Here is a 15,019-nt window from a genome sequence, read left to right as displayed (position 1 = left end):
TCACGGGGTGAGTTTTGAACTTGTGTGTGTGGATTGCGAGCTGAGGCTTCTGGATTATTTCATTTAGCCACTGCACCGCCACTATCTGCACGTGTGTGTTGGTGCGTACCAGATCACGTGTGTGCGCAGCTGCACAGAGAGTGGTTTGCATGTGTATGTGTGAACGAGACAGAGTGTGTGCACAGGTATACCTTGTGTGTGCTTGGGATGGACTTTGTACGCAAGTGTGAACCATTTTGTTGTGTCAATTATTTAAAAACAATATTTGCAATGCAGTAAAAAAAACAGAACCCACCAACAGAATACAATACAAACCAATATTCCAAATGAGACTATTATACAACTATGTTACAATCCCCGTCCAGGATGCGTCCAATCCCTCGCGGTGCCCAGCGGTCCCGGAAACCCCCCAGGGTCCCCGTGGGCAGCGCGCGGTCCCTCTCTAACACCACCCGGGCGCGGGCGGGCGGACGTAACCCTGGAAAAGGGGCGGGCAGCCGGCTCGGGCAGAGCCCTCTTCCGCCTGGCGCCGTGACTCGCGGATGGCCAGATTAGCCAGTGCTCTTGGGTAGACTGTGTGCGTCAGATAGATTGTGCACGCACCTGCATTGTTAAACGCTGCATTAGGTGGTAAGTGGCTGCAGGTTTGCAACAGTGCATGTGAATGTGTGCATGTTCGTGCGTGTGTGTGTGTGCATGATTGGTTGCACTGGTGGAGACAGTGCTTGTAGTTGTGTGCCACATCCCGTAGGGAATAAAACTGAAGATGCAGGTCTAAATCGAAGGTAGACACAAAAAGGTTCACACTCAGCGGGTCAGGCAGCATCTCTGGAGCGAAGGGATGGGTGGCGTTTCGGGTCGAGATCCTTCTTTACGATGGGCCTTCTTCAGGGGAGGGGGTGGAACTTACCTTCATATTAGGACATATTATTCACAATTAACGTACCAACTTGCATGCCTTTGGGATGTGGATGGAAACAGGAGCTCCTGGAGGAAAGAAGACACAGAATGGTGGAGGAACTCAGCGGGCCAGGCAGCATAGCAGGAGAATACAGATAGGCGAGGTTTTGAGCCGGGACTCTTCGTCAGACTCAGTCCGCACCCTGGGGAAACCCCAGCAGTCACAAAGACTGCCTGAAAATCCCGCATGGACAGTTTGAGATTGAACCTGGAATGCTCGAGCTGTGAGACGACAGCTCGATCAGACACTGTGACACCCACCTGCCACAGGTAGACTGGCAGGGACAAGGGCAAGTCCGTTATCCCTCACGTTCATGTAAATTGTCCCTCGTGAGTGTGGGATGGTGTTAGTGGGCGGGGATCGCTGGTCGGCGCGGACCCGGTGGGCCGAAGGGCCTGTTTCTGCGCTGTATCTCTAAACCAATCTACAGGTGGTCCTCAACTTACGATGGGACTATGTTCCGAGAAGCCCATCGCAAACCGAAAATATGGTACGTCGAAAATGCATTGAATAAAGGTGATCGCTTGGCCGGAGGCGAGTTGCGGCTCGCTGCCGTTGCCCAGCGTTTGCGCCATCGTAAAGTCGAAGCATCGTAAGTCGGGGAGCATCTGTACATGAAAACCCCAGCTGGCACACAATATCACCGCCACTCTGACTCACCACTTAGCAATGAACTGTTTTTCCACATCGGAGGGAGACACAAAGTGCTGGAGTAACTCAGCGGGTCAGGCAGCATCTCTGGAGAGAAGGGATGGGTGACGTTTTGGCTCGAGACTCTTCTTCAGACTGAAGAATCAGTCTGCAGCATCAGACTGAAGAAGGGTCTCGACCCGAAACGTCACCCATCCCTTCTCTCCCGAGATGCTGACTGACCCGCTGAGTTACTCCAGCATTTTGTGTCTACCTCCGATTTAAACCAGCATCTGCACTTTTTCTCCTACACATTTTGCCGCTCCACTGTGATTTCTCCTCAAGGTATGTCAACTTTGAAGAAGTTCTCCTCCTCTCTCTGACCAGAGTTTAGCAACAATCAGTCTGAAGAATGTGGATAAGTGTGAGGTTATCCACTTTGGTGGTAAGAATAGGAAGGCAGACTATTACCTGAATGATGTCAAGTTAGGAAAAGGGGACATACAACGTGATCTGGGTGTCCTAGTGCATCTGTCACTGAAAGGAAGCATGCAGGTACAGCAGGCAGTGAAGAAAGCCAATGGAATGTTGGCCTTCATAACAAGAGGAGTTGAGTATAGGAGCAACGAGGTCCTTCTGCAGTTGTACAGGGCCCTAGTGAGACCGCACCTGGAGTACTGTGTGCAGTTTTGGTCTCCAAATTTAAGGAAGGATATTCTTGCTATTGAGGGCGTGCAGCGTAGGTTTACTAGGTTAATTCCCGGAATGGCGGGACTGTCATATGTTGAAAGACTGGAGCGACTAGGCTTATATACACTAGAATTTAGAAGGATGAGAAGGGATCTTATCGAAACGTATAAGATTATTAAGGGGTTGGACACGTTAGAGGCAGGAAACATGTTCCCAATGTTGGGGGAGTCTAGAACAAGGGGCCACAGTTTAAGAATAAGGGCCATTTAGAACTGAGATGAGGAAAAACTTTTTCAGTCAGAGAGCTGTGAATCTGTGGAATTCTCTGCCTCAGAAGGCAGTGGAGGCCAATTCTCTGAATGCATTCAAGAGAGAGCTGGATAGAGCTCTTAAGGATAGCGGAGTCAGGGGGTATGGGGAGAAGGCAGGAACGGGGTACTGATTGAGAATGATCAGCCATGATCACATTGAATGGCGGTGCTGGCTCGAAGGGCCGAATGGCCTCCTCCTGCACCTATTGTCTATTGTCTATTGTCTCCACCCGGAACGTCACCCATTACTTCTCTGCCGAGATGCTGCCTGTCCCGCTGAGTTACTCCAGCATTTTGTGTCATTGATCAGTCTGAAAAAGGGTCTCGAACCCAAAACATCACCCATTCCTTCTCTCCTGAGATGCTGCCTGACCCGCTGAGTTACTCCAGCATTCTGTGTCTACCTTCGATTTAGAGCAGCCTCTGCAGTTTTCCTCCCACACATGTTTTTCCCCTTCAGTCGGTCGATTACTTGGGACTTGTTCTCCAGCAACTTCACTGGAGCATCTTCACTCTAATGACAACACTGGTCCAGGAAGACGTGCTGAGGTATTTGGGGATGGATCAGTACTACCTGGGCTGGCATCTCGTAGCTGGGTTTGCAATAATGTGAGTTCACCGGACAGTAACTGTTGACATTTGTTTCCTTAGTTCAGAAGCTCGGTGGGACCCAGCTGAAGCTGACAATGACTTTGAACAACTATGGCAAAGCCTTGTTTAAACCGTTAAAGTAAGTGTGAGATTCCGACACGGAACGCATCCTCTCAAAGAGGGAGATGGGCGAGACGGTATACTTCAGCTTTTGGAGAATGAAAGGAGATTTTGCTGAAACTGAAAATTATTACCGAGTTCAACAGGATGGAGGCAAAGAGGAGGTGGTGGCTGGAGAAGGGGGCACTGCCACAGGAGAAAGGGAAGGGCAATTAGGACTGAGATAAGGAGAATGTTCTCCACTGAGGGTAGAGTGAACCTTTGTAATTCTCTACCAAAGAGGTCTGTAGTAGTCCGTCTTAACCAACCTGATCTCCCGGTGGCTCAGCACTTCAACTCCCCCTCCCACTCCCAATCTGACCTTTCTGTCCTGGGCCTCCTCCATCATCAGAGTGAGGCCCAGTGCAAATTGGAGGAACAGCACCTCAAATTTCGCTCGGGTAGTTTACACCCCAGCGGTATGAACATTGACTTCTCTAACTTCAGATGGTCCCTGCTTTCCCTCTCTCTCCATCCCCTCCCCCTTCCCAGTTCTCCCACTCGTCTTCCTGTCTCCGACTACATTCTATCTTTGTCCCGCCCCCTCCCCTGACATCAGTCTGAAGAAGGGTCTCGACCCTAAATGTCACCCATTCCTTCTCTCCCGAGATGCTGCCTGACCCGCTGAGTTACTCCAGCATTTTGTGCCTACCTTCGATTTAAACCAGCATCTGCAGTTCTTTCTTGCACAGTAGTGGAGTTAAGTTCATTTAAAACCGAGTTTGATAGGTTTCTGGAATTAGGGGATAAGCGGACAGTGCAGAAGAATGGATTGGCCTGTCTTGACGTCTGATCGAGCAGACTGTGGCAGAGGGGACTAGATAGCCTACTCCTGCTTCCCCCTGCTCCTGCGTTCATTTAGCTTAGTTTATTTAGTTTAGAGATACAGCGCGGAAACAGGCCCTTCGGCCCACCGGGTCCGCGCCGCCCAGCGATCCCCGCACATTAACACTATCCTACACACACTAGGGACAATTTTAAAAAAACCATTTACCAAGCCAATTAACCAACAAACCTGTACGTCTTTGGAGTGTGGGAGGAAACCGAAGATCTCGGAGAAAACCCACGCAGGTCACGGGGAGAACGTACAAACTCCGTGCAGGCAGCACACGTGGTCGGGATCGAACCCGGGTCTATGGCGCTGTAAGACAGCAACTCTACCGCTGCGCCACCGTTACCGCCCTTCCTATTACGTCAATTATCGTCTCTTCAGGTCCATTAACGAGCTTTGTTCCCAACAGGCAGACCCGGGAAGAGGAAACGTCACCAGATCTTTTCTACTTCTCTGACTTTGAGAGGCACAACGCCGAGATCGCGGCCTTCCACTTAGACCGGTGAGTATGGAAGACCAATCTTGTGAGCTGGGAAATCAAACATCTGCAGGAAACACGTTCCCAATGTTGGGGGGAGTCCAGAACTAGGGGCCACAGTTTAAAAATAAGGGGTAGGCCATTTAGAATGGAGATGAGGAAAAACTTTTTCACCCAGAGAGTTGTGATTCTGTGGAATTCCCTGCCTCAGAAGGCAGTGGAGGCCAATTCTCTGGATGCTTTCAAGAGAGAGCTAGATAGAGCTCTTAAGGATAGCGGAGTCAGGGGGTATGGGGAGAAGGCAGGAACGGGGTACTGATTGTGGATGATCAGCCATGATCACATTGAATGGTGGTGCTGGCTCGAAGGGCCGAATGGCCTCCTCCTGCACCTATTGCCTATTGTCTCTTGTCATTCACATCCACCGAACTTCCACTCTTGTTGCTTCTTAATCAAGCTTGACCTGCCTGTTATAAAATCAATACTGTGATATCTTCTCTTCTAGCACCTGGTTCACAAGTGATAGGAGCAGAATTAGGCCATTCGGCCCATCACGTCTACTCCACCAATCAATCATGGCTGATCTACATTCCCCGCTCAGCCCCATTCTCCTGCCTTCTCCCCATAACCCCTGACACCCGTACCAATCAGGAATCAATCTATCTCTGCCTTAGGGCGGCACGGTGGCGCAACGGTAGAGTTGCTGCCTTACAGCGAATGCAGCGCCGGAGGCTCAGGTTCGATCCTGACTACGGGCGCCGTCTGTACGGAGTTTGTATGTTCTCCCCGTGACCTGCGTGGGTTTTCTCCGAGATCTTCAGTTTCCTCCCACACTCCAAAGACGTACAGGTATGTAGGTTAATTGACTGGGTAAATGTAAAAATTGTCCCTAGTGTGTGTAGGATAGTGTTAATGTGCAGGGATCGCTGGGCGGCGCGGACTTGGTGGGCCGAAAAGGACTGTTTCCACGCTGTATCTGAAATATGAAATAATATATAATATAAAATTATCCATTGACGGCCTCCACAGCCTTCTGTGGCCCGTCTATCCCACCTAGATTATAGGCAACTGTCATTTAATTTTCCTGCGTTATACTGGCATTTCCCTGCCTCTTTCTGAAGATATTTGCCATTTGGCATGCATATTGTAGAGCGTTTTTAGTTTTTAGTTTTAGAGATACAGCGTGGAAACAGGCCCTTTCGGCCCACCGAGTCAGCACCGCCCAGCGATCCCCGCACATTAACACTATCCTACACACACTAGGGACAATTTACACACACACTAAGCCAATTAACCTACAAACCTTTGGAGTGCGGGAGGAAACCGAAGATCTCGGAGAAAACCCACGCAGGTCACGGAGAGATTGTACAAACTCCGTACAGACGACGCCCATAGTCGGGATGGAACCCGGGTCTCCGGCGCTGCATACGCTGTAAGGCAGCAACTCTACCGCTGCGCCATGGTGGCCATCACGGTGCTTGCTTTTCCTTTGCCTTGTGCACAAGCTGTCAGGTCTACTAGGCACGTTATCTGTCACGTTTAGAATCAGTCTGGGCACTGAGTATCCTGCATCTCGTTCCAGCCATTCTTTCAGCATTTCAGCAGGGGTGGCGCAGCGGTAGAGTTGCTGCCCGGCACCGAATGCAGCGCCGGAGACCCGGGTTCCATCCCGACCGCGGGTGCTGCCTGCGACGGAGTTTGTACCTGCGAGGGGTTTTCTCCGATATCTTCGGTCTCCACATTTTTAAATTTCGAAAATCGTTAAAATCGTTGAAAACATTAACGGTGCTGGTTTTCGACGGGCACAGTGATGGACGCCCCACACATCTCTGTCCTCCACACGGCTGGCAAGCTCCTCTCTTGTCTCCACTGATGCGTCTTCCATCAACGTCTTCAGCATCGTCTTGTTTGGTCTGGTTTTCCAAAGACGTAGGTTAATTGGCTCGCTAAGTGTAAAAATTGTCACTCGTGGGCGTAGGATTGTGTGCGGGGATCGCTGGTCGGCGCTGATAGTGCCTGTTTCCGCCCTGTATCTCTCAACTAAACTAAAAAACTAAATTGACATGCCAACGTTTCTTAACCTCTCCCAGTTCTTGGAACGGTCTGCAATAGAAGCAGCCACTTCCATTAATTTCACACTATTTTTACCTCGGCTTACTTTATCTAATTACGGCCAATGTGCAGTCCACTGCAGGCCCTCTGGCAATCACAGGACATGCTGGGTTTTATTATAAGAAAATAACTGCAGATGCTGGTATTTATTCAAAGGTATTTATTCACAAAATGCTGGAGTAACTCAGCAGGTCCGGCAGCATCTCGGGAGAGAAGGAATGGGTGACGTTTCGGGTCGAGACCCTTCTTCAGACTGAAGTTTTTATTATGTTCCACCTAGTGGAATCAAGGGATATGGGGAGAAGTTGGGCACGGGTTACTGATTGTGGATGATCAGCCATGATCACAATGAATGGCGGTGCTGGCTCGAAGGGCCGAATGGCCTCCTCCTGCACCTATTTTCTATGTTTCTATTACCTCATGCTGTTGGCAGCATCGTTCTGTTCGTTGACTTATTTTTCCGTTAATCTGGATAGATTGCCCATTCTAGCTCACCATAATTTTGTTCCCCACATGCGTGAAGTGTTTATTCCTAAGTGTCGGAGGGAACAGCAGATGTTCTCCAAAGAGAGACACAAAACGCTGGAGTAACTCAGCGGGACAGGCAGCATCTGTGGAGAGAAGGAATGGGTGACGTTTCGGGTTGAGACCCTTCTTCAGACTGATGTCAGGGGAGGGGGCGAGTTTTTCCTTTTCCCACTCTGGCTTCAGTTTCCCCAAATTTTAGGCTATTTTCATCGCACGACTTTCACACAAAACCTAAAGTTAGCATTAATGGAACAGCTCGGGTGAAGATGAAACTAGTTTAGTTTAGAGATACAGCGCGGAAACAGGCCCTTCGGCCCACCGAGTCCTCGCTAACCTGCAATCCCCGCACACTAACACTCCAAGGACAATTTTACCAAAGCCGACTGGTTACTGGGTCTTTTTCAGGTTTAGTTTAGATTAGATTAGTGTGCGGCACGGTGGCGCAGCGGTAGAGTTGCTGCCTTACAGCGAATGCAGCACCGGAGACCCAGGTTCGATCCTGACTACGGGCGCCGTCTGTACGGAGTTTGTACGTTCTCCCCGTGACCTGCGTGGGTTTTCTCCGAGATCTTCGGTTTCCTCCCACACTCCAAAGACGTAGAGGTATGTAGGTTAATTGGCTGGGTAAAATGTAAAAATTGTCCCTAGTGTGTGTAGGATAGTGTTAATGTGTGGGGATCGCAGGGCGGCGCGGACTCGGTGGGCCGAAGGGCCTGTATCTCTAAATCTAGTTTAGTTTAGAGGTACAGCGCGGAAACTGGCCCTTCGGCCCACCCAGTCCGCTCTGACCAGCGATCCCCCACACACTAACACTATCCTACACACACTAGGGACAATTTACAATTTTACCAAAGCCATTTAGCCTACAAATCTGTATGTCTTTGGAGTGTGGGAGGAAGCCAGAGCACCCGGAGTAAACCTAGGTGGTCATAGGGAGAAGGTACAAACTCCGTACAGACAGCGACCGTAGTCAGGATCGAACCTGGGACCCTGGTGCCATGAGGCAGCAACTCTACCCCTGCGCCACCGTGCAGTAGTTCTGGTGTTCAAATATTCAATTGTTGGAAGTTTTTTAAAGTGTAAGATTATTAGCTTATAATCTGTTTAACCCAAAAGTTTACATACTGGGGAAGCATGATGGGGGAAATGGCCAACATTGGGAAACTAAGAACGTTAGTGAGGCAATGAATAGATTTATCATGGTGTTTGGATTCCACAGCACAGTTAGTTTAATTAAAATAAACATTAGGGGTTGTAAACAGCGGAGGGTAATAAAACCAATTAGAGCTCTTGACATTTATGGTATCTGTTTGTTATACAAATGGGATGAGTGGTATACTCAGGAGCAGGGACCATAAACGTAAAGATAATTACGGAGAAAGATAAAGATGAAAGGTTACAGAGACATCGTGAGAATATAAAAATGCTGTAGGCTGGAGTAACCTAGCGGGACAGGCAGCATCCCTGGAGAGAAGGAATGGGTGACGTTTTGGGTCGAGACCCTTCTTCAGACTGATCTTTGAAACATTTAGTGGGGCACGGTGGCACGGTGGCGCAGCGGTAGAGTTGCTGCCTTACAGCGAATGCATCGCCGGAGACCCGGGTTCCATCCCGACTACGGGTGCTGTCTGTACGGAGTTTGTACGTTCTCCCCGTGACCTGCGTGGGGTTTTCTCCGACATCTTCGGTTATCTCCCACACTCCAAAGACGTACAGGTTTGTAGGTTAATTGGCTTGGTAAATGTAAAAGTTGTCCCTAGAGGGTATAGGATGGTGTTAACGTGTGGGGATCGCTGGTCGGCGCGGACCCGGTGGGCCGAAAGGGCCTGTTTCTGCGCTGTATCTCTAAAAAATACATCCTTTTAGAAGGATGAGAGAGGATCTTATCGAAACGTATAAGATTATTAAGCGGTTGGACACGTTAGAGGCAGGAAACATGTTCCCAATGTTGGGGGAGTCCAGAACCAGGGGCCACAGTTTAAGAATAAGGGGTAGGCCATTTAGAACTGAGATGAGGAAAAACTTTTTCAGTCAGAGAGTTGTGAATCTGTGGAATTCTCTGCCTCAGAAGGCAGTGGAGGACAATTCTCCGAATGCATTCAAGAGAGAGCTAGATAGAGCTCTTAAGGATAGCGGAGTCAGGGGGTATGGGGAGAAGGCAGGAACGGGGTACTGATTGAGAATGATCAGCCATGATCACATTGAATGGCGGTGCTGGCTCGAAGGGCCGAATGGCCTACTCCTGCACCTATTGTCTATTGTCTATTGTCTATTGTATAAATAAATCAAACTAAACTTTGGGCTCTCTCAGAGTGATTATCAGTACGCACTGTTAAGGCCTTCAATAAACCGACTTGTTCGAGGGACTCACCACTCATCTATGAGATGTTTTATTTTGTGTCCGTCCCATGGTTGCCAACTTCCTCACTCCCAAATTAGGGACAAATGTTGACGTCACTGCACCGCGCCCCACGTGACCTCACCCAGCCAGCGGTCACGTGCTCCCGCTCCACCAATGGCAGCCACCCGGGCCGGGAGGCAGGTTCAACGTTTGTAGCGTGCTAACCAGTCTGAGGAAAGACTATTCATGATTACAATTGAGTGATCCACACTGTACAGATACATTATAACGGGAATAATGTTTAGTGCAAGATATAGGCCAGTAAAGTCCGATTAAAGATAGTCTCCAATGAGGTAGATAGTAGTTCAGGACTGCTCTCTAGTTGTGGTAGGATGGTTCAGTTGCTGGATAACAGCTGGGAAGAAACTGTCCCTGAATCTGGAGGTGTGCGTTTTCACCAAAGATACTAGAGGATCAAGACCCTAAAAACCGTAGTACGTCACGGCGCCATTTTAGTCGGCAGAAACTTGCAGAAACATTTAAAAAGAAAAATAACAAAAATCTGTGAATTGATAGATGAGATATATTCTGCATTTTAATGGTATCATCACACATACTGTTCCCCCAAAACACTGATTACACTGCGAGAGGCAGAGCGAACGGCGGGTTTTGCTTACTAAAATGGCGGACGTTACGCTCCTTTGCACACTACACTTCACTATAGGCGATTTCAATGGAGTGGTCCATCTTGCTCCTCTAGTCTCTTTGGTTTCCACACTTCTGTACCTCTTGCCTGATGGGAGGGGGGAGAAGAGGGAGTGGCCGGGGTGCGACTGGTCCTTGATGATGCTGCTGGCCTTGCCGAGGCAGCGTGAGGTGCAAATGGAACCGATGGGAGGGAGGTTGGTTTGTGTGACGGTCTGGGCTGCGTCCACGATTCTCCGCAATTTCTTGCGGTCTTGGGTGGAGCTGTTCCCAGACCGTGGTGTGGTGCATCCCGATAAAATGCTTTCTCCGGCGCTTCTGTGGAGGTCTGGAAGCCTTTTGTAGAAGTCTGCGTTTGTAGTCCTCCAAAGGCGTGAGACGTTTTCTCGGTATTCCTGCTGCAACTCTTGCCTGCCTTGCTGCGGTCCTTGCTGAACTCCCGACTTCTTCACAAGAATAGCAACCCAGTGGTGCAGCTGGTAGATCTGCTGCCTCACAGCGCCAGGGACCCAGGTTCAATCCTGACCTGTGGTGCTGTCTGTGTGGAGTTTGCATGTTCTCCCTGTGACTGTGTGGGTTTTCTACGGGTGCTCCGATTTATAGACAATAGACAATAGACTATTGTGCAGGAGGCAATAGGTGCAGGAGGAGGCCATTCGGCCCTTCGAGCCAGCACCGCCATTCAATGTGATCATGGCTAATCATTCTCAATCAGTACCCCGTTCCTGCCTTCTCCCCATACCCCCTGACTCCGCTATCCTTAAGAGCTCTATCTAGCTCTCTCTTGAATGCATTCAGAGAATTGGCCTCCACTGCCTTCTGAGGCAGAGAATTCCACAGATTTACAACTCTCTGACTGAAAACGTTTTTCCTCATCTCAGTTCTAAATGGCCTACCCCTTATTCTTAAACTGTGGCCCCTGGTTCTGGACTCCCCCAACATTGGGAACATGTTTCCTGCCTCTAACGTGTCCAACCCCTTAATAATCTTATACGTTTCGATAAGATCTCCTCTCATCCTTCTAAATTCCAGTGTATACAAGCCTAATCGATCCAGTCTTTCAACATATGATAGTCCCGCCATTCCGGGAATTAACCTAGTAAACTTACGCTGCACGCCCTCAATAGCACCCACATCCCAAAGACGTGCAGATTGACCCCTGTAAATTGCGCCAAGTGCGTAGGGAGCGGATGAGAAAGTGGGACAACGTGGAACAAGTGTGAACGGTTGATCAGTGATCAGCGTGGACCTCGTGAGCCGACGGGCCTGTTTCTATGCTGTAATTGTAAACTAAACTAAATAGCAGTGAACATGCCAGGGCCAAACACTCACAGATCACACACTTCTACAGCCGATCTTGGGACATGGCGAATGCCCAGTTCTGATCTGCCAAACCTCCTCCAAGTCCATCCCGTTCACCAAAGCTCACAGTGTGCATGGAAGCTGCCCTGAATGGGCATGTGCGGCAAGTGCAGTCTGTGTATTAGGGGTTGCCAACTATCTCAATCCCAAATAAGGGACAAGGTGACGTCACCGCCCCGCGCCCCATGTGACCTCACCCAGCCAGCGGCCACGTGCTCCCGCTCCACCAATGGCGGCCGCCCAGGCCGGGAGGCGTGTTGCTTTGCAACATCCGGGCCTACACTGTCCGGGCCTACACTGTCCGGGCCTACACTGTCCGGGCCTACACTGTCCGGGCCTACACTGTTCGGGCCTACACTGTCCGGGCCTACACTGTCCGGGCCTACACTGTCCAGACCTACGTTGTCCGGACCTACACTGTCCGGACCTACACTGTCCGGACCTACACTGTCCGGACCTACACTGTCCGGACCTACACTATACGGGCCTACACTGTCCGGGCCTACACTGTCTGGACCTACACTGTCCGAACCTACACTGTCTGGGCCTACACTGTCCGGACCTACACTGTCCGGGCCTACACTGTCCGGACCTACACTGTCCGGGCCTACACTGTCCGGATCTACACTGCCCGGACCTACACTGTATGGACCTACACTGTCCGGACCTACACTGTCTGGACCTACACTGTATGGACCTACACTGTCCGAACCTACACTGTCTGGACCTACACTGTCCGGACCTACACTGTCTGGGCCTACACTGTCCGGACCTACACTGTCCGGGCCTACACTGTCCGGACCTACACTGTCCGGGCCTACACTGTCCGGACCTACAGCGTCCGGGTCTACAGCGCCCCCGGGCCTAACACGGGACAAGGGCGGTCCCGTACGGGACAAACCAATTTAGCCCAATATAGGGGATGTCCCGGCTAATACGGGACAGTTGGCAACTCTACTGTGCAGGCTAATCTCATTGTCTCTCTATTGAAGAATTTTAGGCTTCCGGCGGATTCCCCCAGTCTCAGGCCGCCAGGTCAACGTGGTGAAGGACATCAGAGACCTGACGACTGATAGTCACCTCGAGCGGACATTCTTTGTCTCACCAGGTATCCGGGACGTGGAGTTGTAATGGTGGAGAGGTGGGGACAAGTTGGGGGGTGGGGAGGGGTGACACGGTGCTGGGGAGGGAGAAGGCCGATAGTGAGGACATAGAAAAATAGGTGCAGGAGGAGGCCATTCGGCCCTTCGAGCCAGCACCACCATTCAATGTGATCATGGCTGATCATGCAAAATCAGTACCCCGTTCCTGCTTTCACCCCATATCCCTTGATTCCTTTAGCCCTAAGAGCTAAATCCAACTCTCTCTTGAAAACATCCAGTGAATTGGCCTCCACTGCCTTCTGTGGCAGAGAATTCCACAGATTCACAACTCTCTGGGTGAAAAAGTTTTTCCTCATCTCAGTCCTAAATGGCCTGCCCCTTATTCTTAAACTGTGACCCTCGGTTCTGGACTCCCCCAAAACCAGGAACATTTTTTCCTGCGTCTAGCCTGTCCAATCCTTTTAAGAATTTTATGCTTCACTAAGATCCCCTCTCATCCTTCTCAATTCCAGTGAACACAAGCCCAGTCAACCCATTCTTTTCATCGCATGTCAGTCCCGCCATCCCCGGAATTAACCTGGTGAACCTACGCTGTACTCCCTCAATAGCAATATTGTCCTTCCTCAAATTAGGAGACCAAAATTACACACAATACTCCAGGTGTTTTCTCACCAGGGTCCTGTACAACTGCCCTGTTGTGTGGGATCTCTTGTGTGGGACCTTGTCAAAGGCTTTTTGAAAGTCCAGATACACCACATCCACTGGTTTCCTCCCACATCCCAAAGACCTGCAGGTTAATTGGCCTCTGTAAATCACCCCTAGTGTGTACGATGCAAAAGTGGGAAACCGAACTCGCATAAGGTAATTCATGGTCGGTGCGGACTCGGTGGGCCGAAGGGCCTGTTTCCGCGCTGTATCTCTAAACTAAGCTAAACAGGGGAGCTGGCCGGCTGGTGAGAAGGGTGCCGGGTCGGGAGAGTGAGTGTTGTCCGCAAGGAGTGGGTGAGAAGGAAAATCAAGCAGCACAGTTTGTAACAGGGGCACGGTGGCGCAGCGGTAGAGTTGCTGCCTTACAGGGAATGCAGCGCCGGAGACCCGGGTTCGATCCCGACTACGGACGCTGTCTGTACGGAGTTTGCACGTTCTCCCCGTGAACTGCGTGGGTTTTCTCCGAGATCTTCAGTTTCCTCCCACACTCCAAAGACGTGCAGGTTTGTAGGTTAATTGGCCTGGTAAATGTAAAATTTGTCCCTAGTGTGTGTAGGATAGTGTTAGTGTGCGGGAATCGCTGGTCGGCGCGGACCCGGTGGGCCGAAGGGCCTGTTTCCGCGCTGTATCTCGAAACTAAACTAAACAGGGGAGCTGGCCGGCTGGTGAGAAGGGTGCCGGGTCTGGAGAGTGAGTGAGTGAGGGGGAGCCAAGCTGGGGAAACAGCGGGGGGACCTTGTACAAACTTTACGCAGTTACAGATGCCCCTTCTCCTCTGGGCCTGCTTGATGGTAGTGAATGAATCAGCCGAGACATCATATCACGAATGCAGACTGATTTATGGAATTGTACAGCACAGAAACTGGCCCATCAGCCCGTCTCATCATAGACTGTGATGCCTCTCTACAGTTATCCTATCTGCCTGCATTAGATTTGTATCCACCCACTCCCTTCCTATCAAAGTACCTCCGCAAACGGCTTTTAAATGTTGTAATTGCATCTGTCTCCAATACCTCATCTGGCAGCTCATTCTAGATGCTCACCATCCACAGTGTGAAGAACTATCTCCTTAATTCTCCTTTAAATTACTCACCTCCCAATTTACACTAGTGTTCTCTCCCGTATTTTGGGCTAAATTGGTTTATCCCGGATGGGACCGCCCTTGTCTCGTATTAGACCCAGGACGCACTGTAGGCCCGTGGGGCACTGCAGGCCCGGACACTATAGGCCCGGACACTGTAGGCCCGGGGGGCGCTGTAGGCCCGACACTGTAGGCCCGGACACTGTAGGCCCGGACACTATAGGCCCGGACACTATAGGCCCAGACACTGTAGGCCTGGGGGGTGCTGTAGGCCCAGACACTGTAGGCCCGGACACTGTAGGCCCAGAGGCTCGGGTGCCGCCTAACAGAGGTTGCGCGGCTACCCGCCTCCCGGCCCGGGCGGCCGCCATTGGTGGAGCGGGAGCACGTGGCCGCTGGCTGGGTGGGGCGCGGGGCGTTGACGTCA

General features: G+C 50.7%; 1 protein-coding gene across 1 annotated transcript in view; it reads left to right on the top strand.

The window, feature by feature from the left end:
• The window catches only part of LOC144611299 (extracellular serine/threonine protein kinase FAM20C-like), a 53,396-nt gene that overhangs the window by 11,438 nt on the left and 26,939 nt on the right, over positions 1-15,019 (top strand). Inside the window, exons 3-5 of the mRNA XM_078430340.1 lie at positions 3,244-3,322; positions 4,584-4,676; positions 12,693-12,808. Of these exons, the coding sequence (XP_078286466.1) occupies positions 3,244-3,322; positions 4,584-4,676; positions 12,693-12,808 (288 nt within the window). The remainder of the gene's footprint in view (positions 1-3,243; positions 3,323-4,583; positions 4,677-12,692; positions 12,809-15,019) is intronic.

The sequence above is a fragment of the Rhinoraja longicauda genome, chromosome 40 (genome assembly GCF_053455715.1).
Source record: "Rhinoraja longicauda isolate Sanriku21f chromosome 40, sRhiLon1.1, whole genome shotgun sequence".
Classification (NCBI taxonomy): domain Eukaryota; kingdom Metazoa; phylum Chordata; class Chondrichthyes; order Rajiformes; family Arhynchobatidae; genus Rhinoraja; species Rhinoraja longicauda.
This window is presented reverse-complemented; position numbering and strand designations above follow the sequence as displayed.